At 38.2% G+C, this 19,106-nt stretch overlaps 1 protein-coding gene across 1 annotated transcript; it reads left to right on the top strand.

The window, feature by feature from the left end:
- The first annotated feature begins 7,850 nt into the window (after positions 1-7,850).
- On the top strand, positions 7,851-18,786 carry LOC127373758 (glucagon receptor-like). The gene is made up of 14 exons (XM_051418500.1): positions 7,851-7,979; positions 11,819-11,901; positions 12,059-12,164; positions 12,310-12,420; positions 13,783-13,904; positions 15,130-15,236; positions 15,774-15,930; positions 16,085-16,244; positions 16,894-16,954; positions 17,082-17,151; positions 17,294-17,385; positions 17,560-17,698; positions 17,864-17,905; positions 18,212-18,786. The coding sequence occupies exons 2-14, from the start codon at positions 11,842-11,844 to the stop codon at positions 18,281-18,283; spliced, it is 1,299 nt and encodes a 432-aa protein (XP_051274460.1). The 5' UTR covers positions 7,851-7,979; positions 11,819-11,841; the 3' UTR covers positions 18,284-18,786.
- The last annotated feature ends 320 nt before the right edge of the window (positions 18,787-19,106 follow it).

Below are 19,106 nucleotides of genomic sequence, written 5' to 3'. Positions count from 1 at the left end.
GGAGATGCTCTATAATTAGAATCTAAAGCAGCTCTGTGAGGACTTTTGCAAGTACCTGCACCAATCATAGCTTTTGTTAAATTTGTGTGTACCCCCAAAAATTTTAAGGTTAAAATCGTATAATATACTATAAGCAAAAGAACACACACCAGCATGTTGGACATCAACAATCCCCACAGAGTTTAAATGATGATTCAAGGTTACAAATTTCAAAGGATTCCTCATTTTTTTAAAGTTTTCAGAGTGCAATGTGTATAATCAGTAATATTTCTTAGGCATTTGAGCTCCCAGACTGTCAGACTCTTGGACTTAATGCACGGAAGTGCATTTTGTTTTGGGTCGTGGTCTATAAAAAAAATACATAAGTACACATTGAGATCCATATCAAAGCAGTTTATCAATGAGAACACTAACGCAGTACAAGGGCCTTTTTCTATACCCATCTTTATTCCAAGCTCTGTTAATGATCAAGTGTACTAACTCAATGCATTGGTGACTGTTGCACTTGCAAGGCTCAAAGCACTTCACAAGTGTTCAAAGGATTTTTAAGGAACCTCTATTTCTGGCTACATGTAAACATCCACAAACAACTTGTTTTTAGATATTTGCTTATTTCCCTCCCAGTGTCACAGCTCTCTTAATTTATTTCAGACATAACACCTTTTTGTTTTGCCACTCTGTGTTAATGAAAGGGATGGTATCATGTTAAAAATTAATGGCAAAAGGAGGCCCTTTATAGCCTATTAAGTCCTCTCTATCAAGTCATAAAAATACTTTCTGGTTATTATTTTTTGGCCCATTTATACCTTTAGTAGATAATCATAGTACAGAGATGGAGTCCTAACCACTGATAAAATACACAGCCACGGTGAAGAAGAAGAAACACTTTTAAATTAGGGGAAATTGTTCTTTTCACTCTTTTTATACACACACACACACACACACACACACACACACACTTCATGCACTTGTGGACATGCAACAGGGAGAGAGATGGCGGAGTGATGGGGCTGCCACATTAGCAGCGCCCCATGGGGGTTAGGTTGCCTTGCTCAAGGGCACCTCGGCAGTGCACAGGAGGTGAAACTGGCACCTCTCCAGCTACCAGTCCACACTCCATATAGTGGTCTGTGGGACTTGAACCGGCAACCTTCCGGTTCCCAAGTCAAGTCCCTACACACTGAGCTACTGCCACCCCAAATAGAAGATTAAAAGCATACACAAACTGTCATACATAACATACACATAATACATGTCAGCATGGCTTCTCAGTGAGTACACTGGATTCTAATGACCCAGTTTGACAGCTAACATGAAAAGAAACTTCCCAAACCACTCATGCACTGCAGCATAATCATTTCTCCTCTGTCTGTCCATGCTCCCTACTCTAATTTTTGCCAAAATCTGGTTAAATCTGTTTGACCCTCGTAAGTTAGCAAGCAAACACATGCATTGGTTTGTGCATTGTCAGCTTCCTTCTTTTTCATTGGTTGTTAATAAGAATGGCATTTGATATGGCATGGGCATTAGCAATTGCCTGGTTGTACAGACACAGATTAACATTAGCCTTCACAAAATTTGTTTGCCTGCTGTTTAGTGGGTAACACACAGTGGCTTTTTGGAGCCTTTGGACTCACAGCTCACTTCACAACAGTCATGAGAGCGGTGAGAGTGAACCCGAACAGTATCCAGTCAGAAAACTAGCAACAATTAGCTATAAAATGCTAAAACACTGGGGGAAAGAGTAAATAATTCTGTTGTGCTTTATACAAGCCACAAAACCCTAACTAGAGCCAGTGTTTAGTTTGTCCCTTCTGGGCTACCGAAGATAAAGATAACAACATGGCGGCCTCCATAGAAGAGGACCCGCTCACTCTGTAGATATCGCTCATTCTAAGGTAACGAAAACACAACAATTCCTATAGTTTGCTGAATATACACCTAAGAACATTATATTCCATTTCTGACAATAGACAAGCTGAATAGATGTTACACACTGGACCTTTAACATAAAATATTAATCATAGCAGCATAAAAAATGTGATGTTTCAAATCACAATCTATTGCCCTTCCATTAAGTCTAAGAATCCTTCTCTCACCACATGTCATGTCTCAATGGCACTAAAAACAATTCAACTGTGGACCTTTATTCTGTTTATTTGTTCTACCAGGAGTCAAAAGGAAATTTAGTCTAGATTGTCCTCGAGGAAAAGAGATAACAGCCTTTCCGATAACAATTTAAATTTAAATTATATTGTATTTCTGTCAACAATCCATATATACATTTAGAGAGGTATAGGGAAATGGCTTAACCACTCTACAAAAATCAGTCAAGCATCAACCCAGGCTCTTATCAGACCTGCCACTTTGCTCAGAGGTCTCTTTTCATTCATACAGCCCATGTTTTTCCCACTCTTAGCCTCCAGACTAGCCCCATCGTTATAATTAATATGCAGAGTAGACAGCCCAGCCTCTTTTCAGCTTCCCATTTCAAGAAGACAATAAATAGTTCAACTGAGGTCCAATTCTGAGAAATAACATCACAGAAACAGACTGCAGGATGAAAGAATCAAATCAAAACTAGAATGAAGATATAAATACCAAAACATCCTCTGATAGGTTGTGCTCAAGTCCTCCTCAGCCTCATTAATCTCCAGAGATCCTGACAATGGAAACTCTATTCTGTTGTGGTATACTATGCACCGATGGTTTCATCTGAGAAAGCAATTCTCCCTTACTTCACAAAATGCAAATATCTAAAACCTGTCAATCTCCAAACCCTCACATAAAATGATTATCTTTAAAGGAAAAGTTTTGATATAGTCTATAATCTGGGCTACTCCTTACAGTAAATATGAAGACACTGCCAGTATCAGGATTTGGGAATAGGGGAAACAATCCTGGCTCTGTCCAAAGGTAACAAAATCTGTACAAAAACCTGAGTGTAAAAACAATCAAGATATAATGCGTTTTTAGAGTTGCTGGAAGGCAGATTCTGTTAGAGAGCCAGACTAACTGTTTCCCCTCTTCCGATGAGCTATAATCTAACTTCTTGTATAACTCTCGGCAAGAGAGCGAATATGGGTGTTTCCCAAAATGTCAAAGCCAATGTGGTGACTGTACATCACGATCATGAAATGATGAGTAAGAAAAAGAAAAGAAGAAAGAGATATTTATATATCAGAAATAACAACATATGCCAGTGATATTGCTCTCTGATTGAAAGAGACTAAATTATGACTTGATTCTAGCACAATCCTGGCAGTAGGGGTAACTATATTTGATAGTGATTCACAACAGAAAAACCCCATCTCTGCACCATCAAGAGTGCTCTTAACTGTTCCCTTTATAATGTTCCATGCCAGTGATTTCATTCCTTCTAAAAATATCCATTGCAAGGGAGTGCTTCATTCAGGGCTCTGAGATGAAGGTCGACTTAAAGAGGCTTGTTATGCGGAGCCAAATTAGTTTGAGATGTGATGTAATGATTTTATAAATGCCACTGGGATCAGTTATTTGGATAATATTTAAATTTACCATCAACACACTAAGCCAATAAAATACTCAAAGTTTGTTTTTTTTAAGTCTAATGTATTTTTTGTCATTTGTAAGCAATTCAGAATTTAGCAATATAAATGGTAATAACATTCAAGTGTATTGTTGCTGCCCTATACTATGAACTAATCATATAATGACGATAGACCTTTTTCACGGCAGCCATTTACAAAAATTAATTCCCTTTAATTGATAGCAACAGCTTAAGAGTGACAGGAAATGGGGGGGATGAGACACAGCAAGGGGCCTTTGCTGCAGCAAAGACTCAGCCTTGGTACGTAGGGTGCCAGCTGTACCCAGGCACCTAATGTTATATAATCTTACTAAATACGTTACAGTGCTGCAAGGTGGACCCAACCGCAGGACACAGACGCGGTGAGATGAAGTGATTAAGATTTACTGCAAGGTATGGGAATGGAGGTGAGTTTAGACGGGACATAGGCAGACGGCAAGGGAGAGGAGGAACGGCAGGAACGACTGGGCAGGGTGGATGGATGTGGGAAGGCTGGAGTTGCACAGGGGATAGCACACAAACAGGCAGGCAGGCAGATGAAGGATTATCCTGAGGCACAAGGGAAGACAGTTAGTGACAGGCTAGGAACAAGCATGAAGAACAAAGCTAGGAGGCCTTAAGTGCATGACGACCACTGCTGCTCTGGCAACACGTAGGAGAAGAGCCAGGGTTGATATACAGGAGGAGTGACGTGCTGGAAAGCAGGGGACCAGGAGCCAGTAGAATGAGTGGCAAGGCAAGAGCCACACACATAAACATAAACACAGAAAGACCAACAGGGCACAAAACAGGAGAGGGAAATGCTGAGAAACACAAGGGAACAACACAGACCCTGGTGTCCTACTAGAGCTATGCCCCCTGCCTGTGAGGCAAGGTCAACCTTCAACAAACACTTATTCTCATCCGATTGATTCCCCAAGTCCATCTCCTTCGAGATCTGTACCACAGCTAATCTCCAGTAACTCTTTCAATATGACTGGTGATCAATTTAACCAACATTAAATTACGTAGCACACCGTAGGTACAGTAAAGATAATCTGGCAATGGCAGCGTGTATTGGGTGCCAGTCTACCACATGCAGGGATAACACACAACTGTATTTCTGCAATTCCATTTTCCATCATTTTCCATCTAAAAGCATCTAGTAGTAGACATAATGTCAGTCATGTCCAGGCCCATTGACGAGACTGATCACTCATTAAGGTTTATGAATAAGATTTGGGAAATGTCATGCTGTTTTTATGCTGTGTAGACCATGATCACTGGGGTCCAGATTAAGAATATAAATAAGATAATATCAAGCCAGAGCTAAGATCTCACTGATAAGTGTGGTATACTGTATGACTGTATATGATTTTCTACATGCTTCTTGTGCTGCTAACATTGTGGGCAGATTGAATTAAAATTTTTGGCAGGTTTAAGTATTTCTCTACTAAGCAACAATCAAATAAAAAAAAGGATTATTTATTGAGATTTTTTTAGTTCAGTCAAAAACTTAACCACCCTGCTTCATCAACATTGTGTAGACAACCCACCAAACCAGATTCTGATTCAGTGTTCAAGCAGATGGAATTTGACTCCTTTTTTGAACATTGGGAATCTCATTTGGCTGCAGGTGAGAGAAAACATCACCATCAGTGGAGGCATGGCCTTGATGAAAATATGTCCACTTGAGCCCTGTACCTGAATAATAGGGTTAAAGAGAAGACATGAGAGAACAAGAGAGATCAGGTTGTGCTGCACTGCTTCAGGAGCTTACAGGAAGATGTGAGTATGTAGATCTGAGTAAGCTCACCTCCTCTCAAAAGCGTTTGAAATTCTGGCTCAGTCAAGCTCAAGTCAAGGTTTTGTGACGTTCTCATCAAACGAGCCTACAAACAGGCAATTGTTCCTTGGCGGCCGACAATTAAACCAAACATTTAATACAGCACATTTTCTTTCAATGGAATCAAAGCTATTCAGGCTAGAAATGTGTAAATTAATACATGAAGTGGTGAGCTGATTGTGAGAGACACTTAACTTTTCAAGTCTCTTGTTGACATTGTGATAATAGTGGTTGTCCTAGTAGTTTTGTCCTGGGAAAAAGTGTACAGCTGTGCAGCCAGTTAGTGCAGCTTATCAGAAAAATCTGAAACAGAGTTGTGTATGTTTGTTTGTTTATTTGATGTGAAGTCATGTGCCATACTATTTCTTGGCTCTGAGTGGTTGCCATGGTAACCAGCAGACAATTTCTGGTATATGGTTATACAGCAAGGTCACATTTTTACACTTCTTTTGCGTTCGGATTGAACAAACAAGATATAACAAGTCAACAGTGAGCTTTAGATGGGCTGGTAGGCAGATCTTTGCTGCTGTTGGACAGAACTACATTAGCTGTTTCCTCCTGATTTCATTCTTTATGCTAAGCAAAGTTACGCAACTGATATTTGAAGGACCACTGTGTAGGAGGTATCTTACGGTGAAGTTCTGGGCTACCATAGAAACATTGGTGGTTCAACATGGCAGACTCCATTGAAGGCAATTTACAATGTCTGTATTCTATTATACACTAATGAAAACATACCTAGGAATATGAACAAGATTAAGATTATTTGCATTATCAATGCATCTGTTTTTTATTTAAAATCATTAAAAATCAGGACGTCCCAGATTCCAATGTGACATCCACAGGTTGCTTTTCTTGGCTGTCCAACAATCCAAAACTCATGATATGATATGAAACAGAGAGAAGCAGCACTTTGTTTGAGAAGCTGGATTTTTTATTTATTTGGTGGATTTTTGCTCAAATAATTACTTCAGTGATTAAAAGACAATTCATTATTTTAAAGGGACATTGTGTAGTGTTTTAAGTATTTTATTAGCTAAAATCAATGTCTTCATTCATAAATGTGTCCTCATTGGTGTAAAATTACCTCTGCCAATGATCTGACTTATCCTCGTAAGCAAAGAATTTCTTATCTGTATATACATTGGACGGGCAAGTCCATGGAGGCTTCCATGTCGTTCCGCCATTTTGAAAAACTATAATCGCCGAGAGGGACATAAAGCACTAGCCTACCTGTCTAGCTAATCCACAACGCGTTTTCGTTCAGAGGCAGTGTCACGTGACTGAAACCAGCTATAACAGAGAAGGAGATCAGTGAGAGGCGCTTGTCACTGCCCCGGCACATTTAAAAGTCTGCACTGCACTTTAGTTCATAATGGAGGATCATACTTATGCCGAGCCACAGGAGAAGGAATCCTCATCGCCAAATAAGCGAAAAAGGGAATTAAAAGGGCAAAGTGACCAGCAAATTCAAAAACGAGGGTAAACATCAGGGTAGCTTTTCCCAGGTGGAAAGAGCTAATGAAGGAGAAAGACTTTCAAAGAGACACTGAAGTTGCCTGCTTTCTCCTCGACAGGTAGGCTTCTTGGTACATAACGGCTACCGTAGTTGCAATACGCATTTGAAAAGGCGAGGCAGTAGAGAGCACTATTCGTAAAATACAATTTCACCGCTAGATGAGAGAAATTCCTACACAATGTCCCTTTAATACTCAAATTAAACCCAGATATACCTTGTCCTAAAATGATATAAACCCAGAAAATGATCATCCCAAAATTAAACTCAGACATCCAAATCTTAATTCTTAATCATCTGTTTAATTACTCTATTAGGTAATAGGTGACAAGATGCTCACATAATTATTTCAGCATTTCTTACATTGGTAATGTGTGTGAATGAATGAACTTCAAAACAAGATCACACTTTCTGCTTCATTTCGATTGAGCTCCTGCAGAGTTATATGCGTTCAAGAACATGAGGTTCTTGGTTTTTTTTTTTTTTTTTGGGGGGGGTTTCTATATAATTATAGATTAATTATCCTATAGATAAAAATAAGGTTTCCAGGCAGGCACAACATTGTTTAAGCCCCATTGATTTACAGCAATAGCCTGTGAATGCATCAACCCCCCACCCCAAAAAAAAAGCCTGAATTTGATGGTCCCCATTCATAAACTGTATGTAAATGTGTTGCTGCCTTCTTTTGCTCCTAGTGCGTTACGAATGACACCTATTACATGAGAAAAAATCTGTCGTCTCCCCCCTTATTAATCAGCTCATTCATTTGCATCCAGTTGACATGTATTCAAAGAAATGCGAAAGCGCACCAGTCATTGATAGTTTTAGAGCACTGTAATAAGATACAAGAGGCTGTCTGTAACGAGGAGTTTATTTTGAAATTTACTCAACATCGGACAATAATGATGAACTCTCCCTCTGGAGAAATCCATGAATTCAGTGGCACTTCGTGTTGGGGAGGGCATCGCGGACCGACAGACAAACTGCTCAGTGCAGGTTCAGGTGCAGTCGCGCTCAGGACGGAGCATCTCCACACCGCTGCTTTCTCCTCTCTAAAGGACCATTTATCTGTAAGTGACATGCTCGTGTTTTGTATTCTTTGATTACAGTTGCAGCCTACTAGATACGTTTCATGCAGAAGAATGAATATTTTGATATTATATATATATATATATATATATATATCCAAAACGCATTATAGTATAAGGCAAATGATTCATCAGCAACATTGTGCAAGTAACTTAATCAACAATATAAGAGGTTTTTCTTTTTGCATGCATGAAAGTATTGTTTGTCCTTATAGCCATCGAAAAATATTTATATATTTTAATTTTAATTATCTTTTTTGTTTGTTTTTTTTCTTTTGAAGTACTGTAAGAAGCCTATAACTGCAAAAGCATTGTTGTTTATAAGGTTTGGTTCATAGGCATTATGTCAGAGATGACCATAATATGACCGAAATATGTTGTTCAGCTGCTCATGGCTGCTAAACAGTGTTGTGTGTTTTTTTTTTTTTTTTATGATTTATGATGATTCAGCCAATGCCAAAGACTACTTATACGAGTAATAACACAAGGTTCATAGGGTATTATGTACAGTACATAGGTTATAATGTACAGTACATAGGTTGTTATGTACAGTAGTGTACAGTATATGCTACTTTACAGTAAAATAACAAACCCATTTCTGCCATCTAAATGATTGGTGGGGGAATTTGAAAATTGTTCCTTTACCATTGTACCATTTTTCTGGCATGGAGAGCTAATGAGCCCAAAAATACCTATGTGGTTTTTATTGCTGCCTCACAACAAGTTGAGGTAAGTAGACATTACAGCTGCTATTTCAATAATCCCAGGTTTAGGGACTCACTTGAGAATCAGAGTCTTAAAGAGGTTTAAATGTTCACAACTTGCTGAGTCCTGATTGGACAGCAAAGATTCAATTGATTTTGGTCTTATACCAGTTCAGACCAGTGAGATTGATGTTGGATCTCTCCGATAAATGAACAGCTGAGGATAAATCTGATATAGCAGGGAATCCTCACCTTTAGGTGTGACATTTTTGTTAGCTAAAGGTGTGCAGTTTGTTTAAAGTCCACAAATTGTACATGGCAAGTGGTTTTACAGAAGCACACAACTGGATAATGATGTATTGATGCCACTCGAGCATTTTTTTTTTTTTTACCACATGGGGCAGCTCCCGGACCTATAAGAAACTAAATCCAATGTGGTCTCATTCCTTGAGCTGCCATAGGCAATGACTGTCAAATGCCACCTACCAGGGGAGAGAAATCAAATCTGTGTTTTGGCAGTCTGTTGATACGCAGACGTAGGCTGCGCTGAGCCTGAGGTGGGGCCCCCACGGATGTTGGGGACATGGGGCCCTCTGAGCTCACTTTGCTAATAAATGCAGTAGAAACACAGCTCCACTAGACCCCACTGCCAACCTAAAATATTGTCAACACAGTATCACATTTTCTGACAAATGGGACAGACTGAAAGAACATTTCATCCAAGTCCTATGGGTAATTTATTCTGCCTGGTGGTCAAAGACTGTTTGGATTGAAAGAAAATGTAAAAAAACAAAACAAGATATAGCCTGTTAGGGAGATTGTAATAATCTCAGTATCCACCATTATCATTTATATGTTTTCAGTATATTCAAATTTTAAACAGTTTTAAGCTTTACGTCAGCTGGTATCATGCAGTCATGCACAGTACCATTATCAGTGCCTCTCAGGCAGCTGCTGCGAGACTGATTAGCCCGCATGAGGACAGGTTGTGGCAAAATAAGGACCCACTGAAGACGCAATCATTGGTGTAACATGTATGTTAATCTCGCTGATAGTCCAGATTTGAAGGAGGTTGGCTATCTTTTCCTAATGACTGATTTCACAGTCCTACAGGTGATCAAAACACCCCCACAAAAACTTGTTAACCGCAGACATCAGAGCCATTCAATGTGACTGACAACACAAAGGGGACAAATGTACATCATTCCAGACCTGTTAAAAATATCCATAGGCGATCATTACGATGGTGATACAGATAGTGGAATTCACACAGGGTTTCAGAGTGTATTGTAGAATAAATGTATTTTGATGACAGAGGTTGGGTTTGAATAACAGACAGTCCTGGTGTGTCTGTAAGTCTATAGGTCTCAATTCTAAGCAGGTTTTGAGTGTGTTTATGGTGGAAAAGTGACAAAATGGATTATATTTAAAGTTAGTAAGTAAATTCAACATGAGTAAATATACTTTTAAGAAATCCTCTCAACTTTATAACCAGTAACATAGACCAGGGAAATGTCTTTATAGGAAAAAGGGAACACATATAAATTGTTTTAATATCATTTTCATAGTTTGAAGAGGGGGTTGTGTCAGTGTATCATTTGATTTAATCAATGAATGAGAAAAACAAAACAAAAAATTCGAATTTGCATATTTAGATTTGTGGATATGGTATTTTGCCAGTGTCATAATTTAAGTTCCCCCTCCACTGAAAAATGTTGAGGCTTGCTTGGATGTTTGCGCTTCACTGTGCAGAATGATGAACATGTACAATTTGACCCTGAGAGGTTGTTTTCACATTTAGCCACTGAAGGAGCAAAAGTTTGCTCACCTTAAGCCTTGGTTAAAGACATGTACGTACGAGATGAGTTTGTGACATCACATCACTAGTAAATCAGTTTGAGCATCACATATGCAACTTACATTTATGTGATGCTCAAACTTGAAAAATTAACTCTTGTGTTCCGTAGTCAAAATATTTAAATAAGTAATATTTTTCGATTTTTATTTAGTTTCTGGATGTTTTATCTGGATTCTAGGAGAAGGAGTCGATTTTTTTAAACTTTATAACTGAATATTGTTTATACAGTATCTTAAAATATGTGGGGGGTCGTTATTTTAATATCTTCCATATGGCTAACTTTTAACTAAATTATTGAAACGAGACAGTCAATTTTCCAGAAATATTTTGAAGTCAGACACTATGTTCACAGTTATGGATAGTAAAAAAATACTTTGAATAATGAAATTGGTTGTTGTGTTTGAGCTACCAAATCTTTTGAAAAACCTATGACTTTTTCTTTAAGTTTAATTGGCTACAGCTCTTCAAAGTCACCATACAGCTTATGTCTCAGCACACGTACTGCATCTTTTTGTGCTAATACAAAACAGAAAAGTACATTGATTTCTTGTATAGCCTACTAATTGTAAAATAGTATACAGTACATTATGTAGTGCACACTGTTTATTATTAGCATGGGACACAGCATACAGTACGTGTCACTTTGAGTCCAGACCTACCGCAAAGAGTAACCACAATTGGAAATTTTCCAATGGTATCTATAGGTGATTCAGATCATTAAAAAATGTGAGCTGGTGAGAATGCAGATTGCAGTGTGTATGTGTGGTCATGAGAGAAGGAGCAAATGAAGGTACGGTCAAACTCAATAAGAAAGCAAAAGACATTTCAAGTTGCTTTTCAAGTTATTGGATAACTTTGATGGAAGCCAGTAATGTGGTTTCAGTGACTCAATTCAACAAATTATAATACTCTCAGTGCTTTTAGAAGGAAACCCAATTGAGAGGCTGTTGAAAATGGACAGTAATTCATATCCTCTGAACATGCTTGATCGCAGGGCAACAGGCACCAATTTATCTTGAAAGGTCTTTCCTTGTGATGGATGTGTAGGGAGTAGTATACACAGTCTACAACAATTTTATAAGTCCAAAGACTCTGGTCCATTTAGAATTTTTTTTAAATAACCCATACTTTTACAGTTTTATGGACAATGTAGGTCCCCTGACAGATGAAAAAACTCCCTGAATTGTGTCACCAATTACTGAACTCAACACTAATGACCCTTTCAACAGTCAAAATTGTTCTGTTCTTTCTCCTCTCAGTCAAAAAGAAGAAGTCTGATGTGATGGACATGACACAAGATATAATGGCTTTGATCTGCCTGCTGTTTCTCAAACTGCCAAAGGTTGGTTTTGGTGAAGTACAACATTATTAAATTTTTTATTTTGAGTGAAACGAGAAGGATTACTTTTAAAGAAATTGTTTTATTGAGAAATCCTTCCAAGATGACATGAAGTAAAGGAAAAGGTTTCTGAAGTATTTGTCTGTAAATGTCCTAACAGTTTGAGATGGTGGCCAGTGGGAAGGTCTTGGAGGAAACTTATCGGAAGTGGGTCCAATATAAAGAAGACTGTGTCAAAATGATAGAAAATGAGCCGCTACTTCAAGGTATAGAGAAACTTTCATTTTCACTTTTCATTCATTTAGTATTAACTCATCATGCAAAAGAGAATATGGCAATAGGTTGAGAAGGAGAGGAAAGAGAACAAGTAAAATGTGAATGTTTTAAGTCTCTTTTCATTTGCCCTTCTAGAGGGCTTGTTCTGTAACAGGACATTTGACAGATATGCCTGCTGGCCAGATTCTCCTGCCAGCTCTGTGGTCAACATCTCATGCCCTTTCTACCTGCCCTGGTATGACAAAGGTAAATCACACTTTGGGTGAGTCTAACTTTGACAGGATAACAAACTGAAATAAAAAACATGTTCTTGTCTGTTTCCTGTTTTTGATGTTTGGTAGAACAGTTGCTAGGGGAGTAGCTCCATCCATCTGTACAGAGCAAAATATCTCTGTGAATACAGATAAAGTGGAAATATGCAATAGATATTCAAGGTTCCCAAAACTAATTAGTTAGTTAGTTAATTGAAAGACTACTATATTTATATCCATACCATATTCACACCATATTCACTGTGCAATCTATTGCCCATGTGCAACTGCTGCTACTATTTGTGTTATCTGTTGTTGTGGATTCTTATTGTTTTTTCTCTTGTACATGGTGTTTTTATTTATTATTTCCCTACTCTTACTATCTTTTATACTGTTTTTATACTGTTTCTCTATCCACTCTGCTGCTGTAACATTGGAATTTCCCCATTGTGGGACAAATAAAGGAATATCTATCTATCTACTAATAGGCTACGTCTGTCTGTTCAATGAGAATCTACAGCCAGGGGATAATATCTTAGCTTAGCACAAAGACTGCAAATGGGGGGAGCTTTTAGCCTAACCCTAAATTAATTCGACAAAATCCACCGACTTGTGTCTTCAAAATTCTCTTTTAAAGCAATTAACATGTTGTTTCTTGTTTGATGTTGATGTAATTTACCACTAATCTAAACTAACTAGCTAGTTGCTCCTAGCCTACTCAATATCCAAAGGTGTGTATATATAAATATAAATATATATATTATTATTATTCATACTAGATAATAACAAATATACTTACATATTACTATAACAAAGAAAATGCTCAAACAGACTTTATTTATTGTTTAATCCATACAAAGAAATGTGTAAAAACGACACATTAGCTAATTGTTTCCCAAATTTACCGTTTCTGTGCTAAGCTAAGCTAACCAGCTACTGGCTGTAACTGTAAAGTTTCCACACAGACATGAGAGTGGTATCAATCATCTCACTGAACTTTCAGCAAGAAAGCAAAGAAGTATATTTCCCAAAATATTGAACTATTCCTTTTAAAGCACTTTAGAACACATTCTTTTTACATTACAAACATTTATGAAACCTGATTTACTTTGTGTGTGTGTGTGTGTGTGTGAGAGAGAGAGAGAGAGAGAGAGAGAGAGAGAGAGAGAGAGAGAGAGAGAGAGTGTACTTAAGTATGCATGTGTCTTTTTGTTTCTTGTCACTTTCTGCTGGACTGATAACCTGTCCAGCTTTTTACCTGTCATCTGTCCCGTGTTGCCATTGGCTTCAACCCCCTTCTGTGACCCTAATTAGGAATAAGCTGTAAAGGCTGAAGGACTGACTGTTTCTCCTCCAGTGTCCCAGGGTGTTGTGCGTCGGCGGTGCGGCTCTGATGGCCTCTGGGAGAGAGAGGACAGCGGGCAGGTGTGGAGAGACATGACCCAGTGTGAGGAGGAAAAAGAGGTCACATCTCAGGAGGTAAAGAGACCAGCATGGTGGTTAATTTGTTGCAACTGACAGCGCTTCTTGTTGCTCAAAATGTATGTTTTGCGTGCATTCTCTGTTGAGGAAGATATTTCTTCTGTTTAGCATTCACTGCGTTGTTAAAACTATGTTTTTTTTTTCTTGTCAGACTGAGGTCATCATGTAAACATCTACTGGGAAAGAAAAAACTCTGAAGTAGTTTTTCCTAACTAAAAAAGAGGTGCACAAAAAGTTAATATTTACAAGAGTCAAATATCAATTGAAAGCATATCAGTGACCGTAAAACTTATAAGAAAAATTAAAAAATTAAAAAATTAAAATCTCTTTGAAGCTTTTTAGTGTCTTTCAGCTAATGGTTCTGGTATCCTGGCCTGCAACTTTACAGTTTTGGTGTCACCTCTTTTCAGTGAAAAAACCCTCTAAAATCACACTGTAACTACCTGCTGGCACCAAACGGCAGACAAAATGAGCAACTAGCTAGTTATAGTTGATTGTTAAAAGAGTCAGAATAGCCCTCTGGAGTTGGTAGCAATAGGTGAGACCAAAAACAGAGCTAAATAAGAGAGAACATTGGGCCTACATTCATCAGGAGGCCAAAACTGTTTGCTAGCATGGTATCAACTTAAAAAGTAGTAATATGTCAGTGTGTTTATAAATTGTTTCTGCTGCCCCAAAGTTACAAAAACAACAAAAGTTATGCAGGTTTAGATTTAAATGAGGATGCTGAGTTTGCTCATCTGATATCTAACAGAAGAGCTCTGAAATCCTGACAGTAAACGCTCTCATGCTCTCTGTCTTCAGTCTAACCCAGGGACAGCCAACATCAAAATGTATAGTTGTGGACAGTTGTGGCAGCTGTATTTTAACAAGGTGGAGGTTTTCAGTTAGATTCTGGGACAGTTTGTAAATAATGAGCTACAGTGAGAATTTTCCACTGAGAAATACTTAAAGTAAATAAATATTTCAGCCTCCTGTGCACAGTGCAATCTCACGTATTCCCATATTGTAGGGAAAAATAGCATGACTTTGGCTTTATTAACATTTGACATTAGAAAATGACATTCATGGCTTCATGTCTGCAAGGTTGTGAGTGTGTTAACAAAGGAGAGGTCTCTCTCTCTTTCTTCTTCTAGTTATTATTATTATTATTATTATTTATTTTTGTCATTTATGAGGTCTGACTTCCAAAAAGTGACGGGTATGGATTTTGTCTTTACAGCTGTGGTTCAAACAACTGATGGTGAGCTTCAGGATGTTGTACACTGTTGGCTATTCCTTGTCCCTCTTCACGCTCATAACGGCTCTTATCATTCTTCTGAGCTTTAGGTAAGATGTCTAACAGATGTGCCGTCATTTTTGTTTAGCATATTATTTACCAATGTGTCAATCATACCTCATTAAAGCTGCTCAGAAGATCTGTCCCTCCTCTTTGACAAAGGCTGTGAGAAAAACTTTCAAACAGATAATCAGATAACACGGTGCATCATTTATTCTAAATACAAATCAGATCCCTCGCAATTGTCGAGATCTTCAGCATTCATAACAATCAAGTACAAATGCAGGATCAGAAGATTGTATTATGTAAGCCAATACTGAATGTAATCAATTTTGCATCGAACACATTTTACTACTTCTAGCATGCACAGTGATGATATAGAAGTGAAGTGATTACAGGGTTATCAAACAATAGTGATATATTTTTTAAAAAAACTGACAAAATAGATATTAGCTTTTTTAAGTTCAGTCCATTAAAAGAAAAAAAAAAGAAAACCAACAAAATCAAGAACAAAGACGCAAGAAAGAAAAACTCATTTATTTGACACACAAAATTCAAATTTTTGGTACTTTTATGTCTCCTTACAGGAAATTGCACTGCACCAGGAACTACATTCATGCTAACCTCTTCCTGTCCCTCATCCTGCGAGCTGTTTCTGTAATAATTAAGGACACCATGCTGGAACGCCACTGGGGACGAGAGATCATGAAACAAACCGACGTGAGAGAGATGCTCAGTCACCAGGTAGATCTTTAAATCTACTGATGGCGGTTTACTGTTGTTTATTTGTTGTAGATCACCACTAAAAATTCTCAGTGTATTTAACATAGATGAAGCCAACAACAAGTTTAAACACTAGCCTCATGTTATATGTATTTTTTATGACCATTCCCTCTAGGCTGCTATTGGCTGCAGGATAGCACAGGTGATGATGCAATACTGTGTCCTGGCCAATCACTATTGGTTCTTTGGAGAGGCAATTTATTTGTACTCCGTGCTTATTGCCTCAGTGTTCATCGACAATAACAAATACTTACCTTACATCTGTCTTGGCTGGGGTAAGTTCCATCTCTTTTTCCGAGACTTATTTTGTGGGAGACGGTCCGCTTTTGCCATCCTTTAAAAGTGAATTCCACTTCACACCAAAGAGCACCTCATTACAGAGATACCGAACAGCTCACATTCAACAGGCACAATGCAACCATAGAAATGTCTCTCTGTCATATGTCCTCCCTTATCTAGTCAGCCTATTAACAGTACTTACAACGATCAGTCCCTCCAGGATTAAAAAAAAAAATTGCGATGCACATTTTTAGGCAATGAAAGTAGGAGGAAAAACATCTGTGATTATTGTTATTTTTTGTATAATTCAAAGGAATCTTGTTTCAGTGTGATCAAAAATCACACTGTTTAGATAGGGTAAATGTGAGACGTCCATATGGTCTGCATCACAACAAGGAGGGGAGTTTGGTGACATATGGCTCAACATTTTGTACAGGAAACTATAATGATTGGTCAAATTTGCAGAAAAGTATGGTGATTGGACAAAACTGCAAGGTTGGGCAGAATTCACAGGGATTGGTTGAATTTGCGTTAATTTTTATGATTGCAACATCACAACTGCCTGGAGGGATGGAAAAAACCTAAAGCAGTGTGGCTTTTATAGATGAATGGCAATTACAGCAATCTTTACTGTCCTTTTCATAGGAACTCCACTTCTATTTGTGATTCCCTGGGTAGTGATGAAGCTATTAAAAGAAAACAAAGAGTAAGTGTGTGTGTGTGTGTGTGTGTAGCATTCCCATGTGCCTGATTACTTGATGTGTAAACCCCCTGCCCCTACTGATCCAGATTAGACAGTGGAGAAATAGTAATCACGTCCCTTGTCTTTTCAGGTGTTGGGCTGTAAATGAGAACATGAACTACTGGTGGATAATTCGCTTCCCAATTCTTTTTGCTTCACTAGTAAGGATGCAAATAGTGAACAGTGTTGAGTTGCATATTTTGTCATCATGTGACATTTTGGACCCCTCTGTATAATATATGGCATAATATGTCATTTTTGCACAGGATGCAGCAATTCATTCTTTGATTTTCTCATCAACAGATCAACTTTCTGATTTTCATGAAGATCCTGAAGGTCATTCTTTCTAAATTACGAGCCAACAACCAGAGTGGATATCCTGATTACAAACTTCGGCAAGTTGTCTTAATCTATTTTCATTTATGATAAATTAACAACAACAGTACATTAAACAGTAACAGAAAAGCACTAATGGGTGTTTGGTAGGAGAGGGAACAAACAATGTTTGCATGGTGTATGAATGTACTGTGTTGTGACAAACTGCTCTGCTGCTTGATTTGTCCTCTAAGGCTTGCCAAGGCGACCCTAACTCTCATCCCTTTGTTTGGGATTCATGAGATCATATTCATCTTTGCTACAGATGAGCAGACAACAGGTGTTCTGCGCTACATTAAAGTCTTCTTCACCCTTTTTCTCAATTCATTTCAGGTAGGTTCAATTGGATAAGAGAGCGGCTGCTTGCTATTGCTGATATACCTGACATGTTAAAACTATGTAATTGTCTAAACATTATCTAATGTGTTCCTGAATAGCAAATATAGTATACATTACTTAAACTAAACAGGACTTTTTTTTAATGTGGCCTCTCCGCAGGGCTTTCTGGTGTCTGTGCTCTACTGCTATGCCAATAAAGAGGTTTGTTGTTTCATCTCATATTCTCATTTCATTTTTATACCCTGATTAGCCATATTTACCAGTCACACTATGTAAGAGACAACATACATGAATCTGCATGGGTATAAAAGTGCAGAATTTGGATAAAATCATTGTTAATACTTTTGATAATGAAATATTTATTTTCATAAGAAACCAATTTAGGGTTGTCAGGTGGGGACTTGCTTTCCGTTTCCATTTTCAAGCATCAGACTGGCAAATGTCACAAAACTGGTGCACAAAATGGTACATTAACTCTGAAATGGCTCACCTTTACTTTGGGTGCAGGTGAGGACAGAGCTGAAGAGGAAGTTACGCAGCTGGAGGATAGAGGCTGAGATTGTATGCTGTGGACAGTGACTAGGCGTGCTTGACTCTCGAGTAGACACTTTCTCCATTGCCACAGTGCCGGAGCGCAACAGATCATCTGCCACAACAATCAGGGCAATGCCTGATGGTTCACCTACTCCTGAGAGTTCGCTGATTTTTAGGCGTCAGGTTCAGCCAACTTCCCCACACCCTGATGACTCTTTGCTGCACTGTCCATCAGTGGTAAACAGAGATAACACCCTGCAGTGTGGGGATCCGGATGACACTGGACAACCGTCTGTGGCAATGCAGGTGTCCTTCCTCATTCATCTTCAAGACCCTGTGGAGTTACTCCCACATGTTGTAAATATAGATCCAGACTGAATACGTTTTTGCATTCACTGTACATTTTAAGATTATATGTGTTTTGTTGTGAATATGTACAATTGTGAATAATTGTTATTATGTAAGTTGTAAAATTGTGAATATGTGAATAAGTGATTGTTATCATTTCTGACTTGAGCTATCTTTACATAAAAAATAATACAAATGGAGTATAAAAATTGAAAGGATATTTCTTTATATTGACTATTCAATGTGTGATGGAAGCAGTGCAGGATGGCTAATTTATTATCTAAGACAGTAGTGTGTGGGGTGGACACACCATTTGGTATGACAGATGGGTAGACCAGCAAACAAAAACAAAATAGTCCCAAAAAGGACTTTACAAACTGTAAATCTAATCTATACCTAACTATATGCATATCTTGGGTGGTAATGTATAGCCCTTTTGCTCTCATATTCCAAAATATCACAGTTTCTCTTCAGTGTGCCCATTGCTGTTTGAACTACATTACCCAGAAGCGCCAAGCAA

Source organism: Dicentrarchus labrax, unplaced genomic scaffold (genome assembly GCF_905237075.1).
Source record: "Dicentrarchus labrax unplaced genomic scaffold, dlabrax2021, whole genome shotgun sequence".
Classification (NCBI taxonomy): Eukaryota; Metazoa; Chordata; class Actinopteri; family Moronidae; genus Dicentrarchus; species Dicentrarchus labrax.
This window is presented reverse-complemented; position numbering and strand designations above follow the sequence as displayed.

What these genes read in the sequence shown, in the direction of transcription:
- LOC127373758 (XM_051418500.1), top strand. Translation starts at nt 11,842, where the DNA reads ATGGACATGACACAAGATATAATGGCTTTGATCTGCCTGCTGTTTCTC. An exon ending in AAGAGGTCACATCTCAGGAG is followed by an intron (nt 13,905 to 15,129) that starts GTAAAGAGACCA and finishes TTGTCTTTACAG; the next exon opens with CTGTGGTTCAAACAACTGAT. An exon ending in TTACATCTGTCTTGGCTGGG is followed by an intron (nt 16,245 to 16,893) that starts GTAAGTTCCATC and finishes TCCTTTTCATAG; the next exon opens with GAACTCCACTTCTATTTGTG.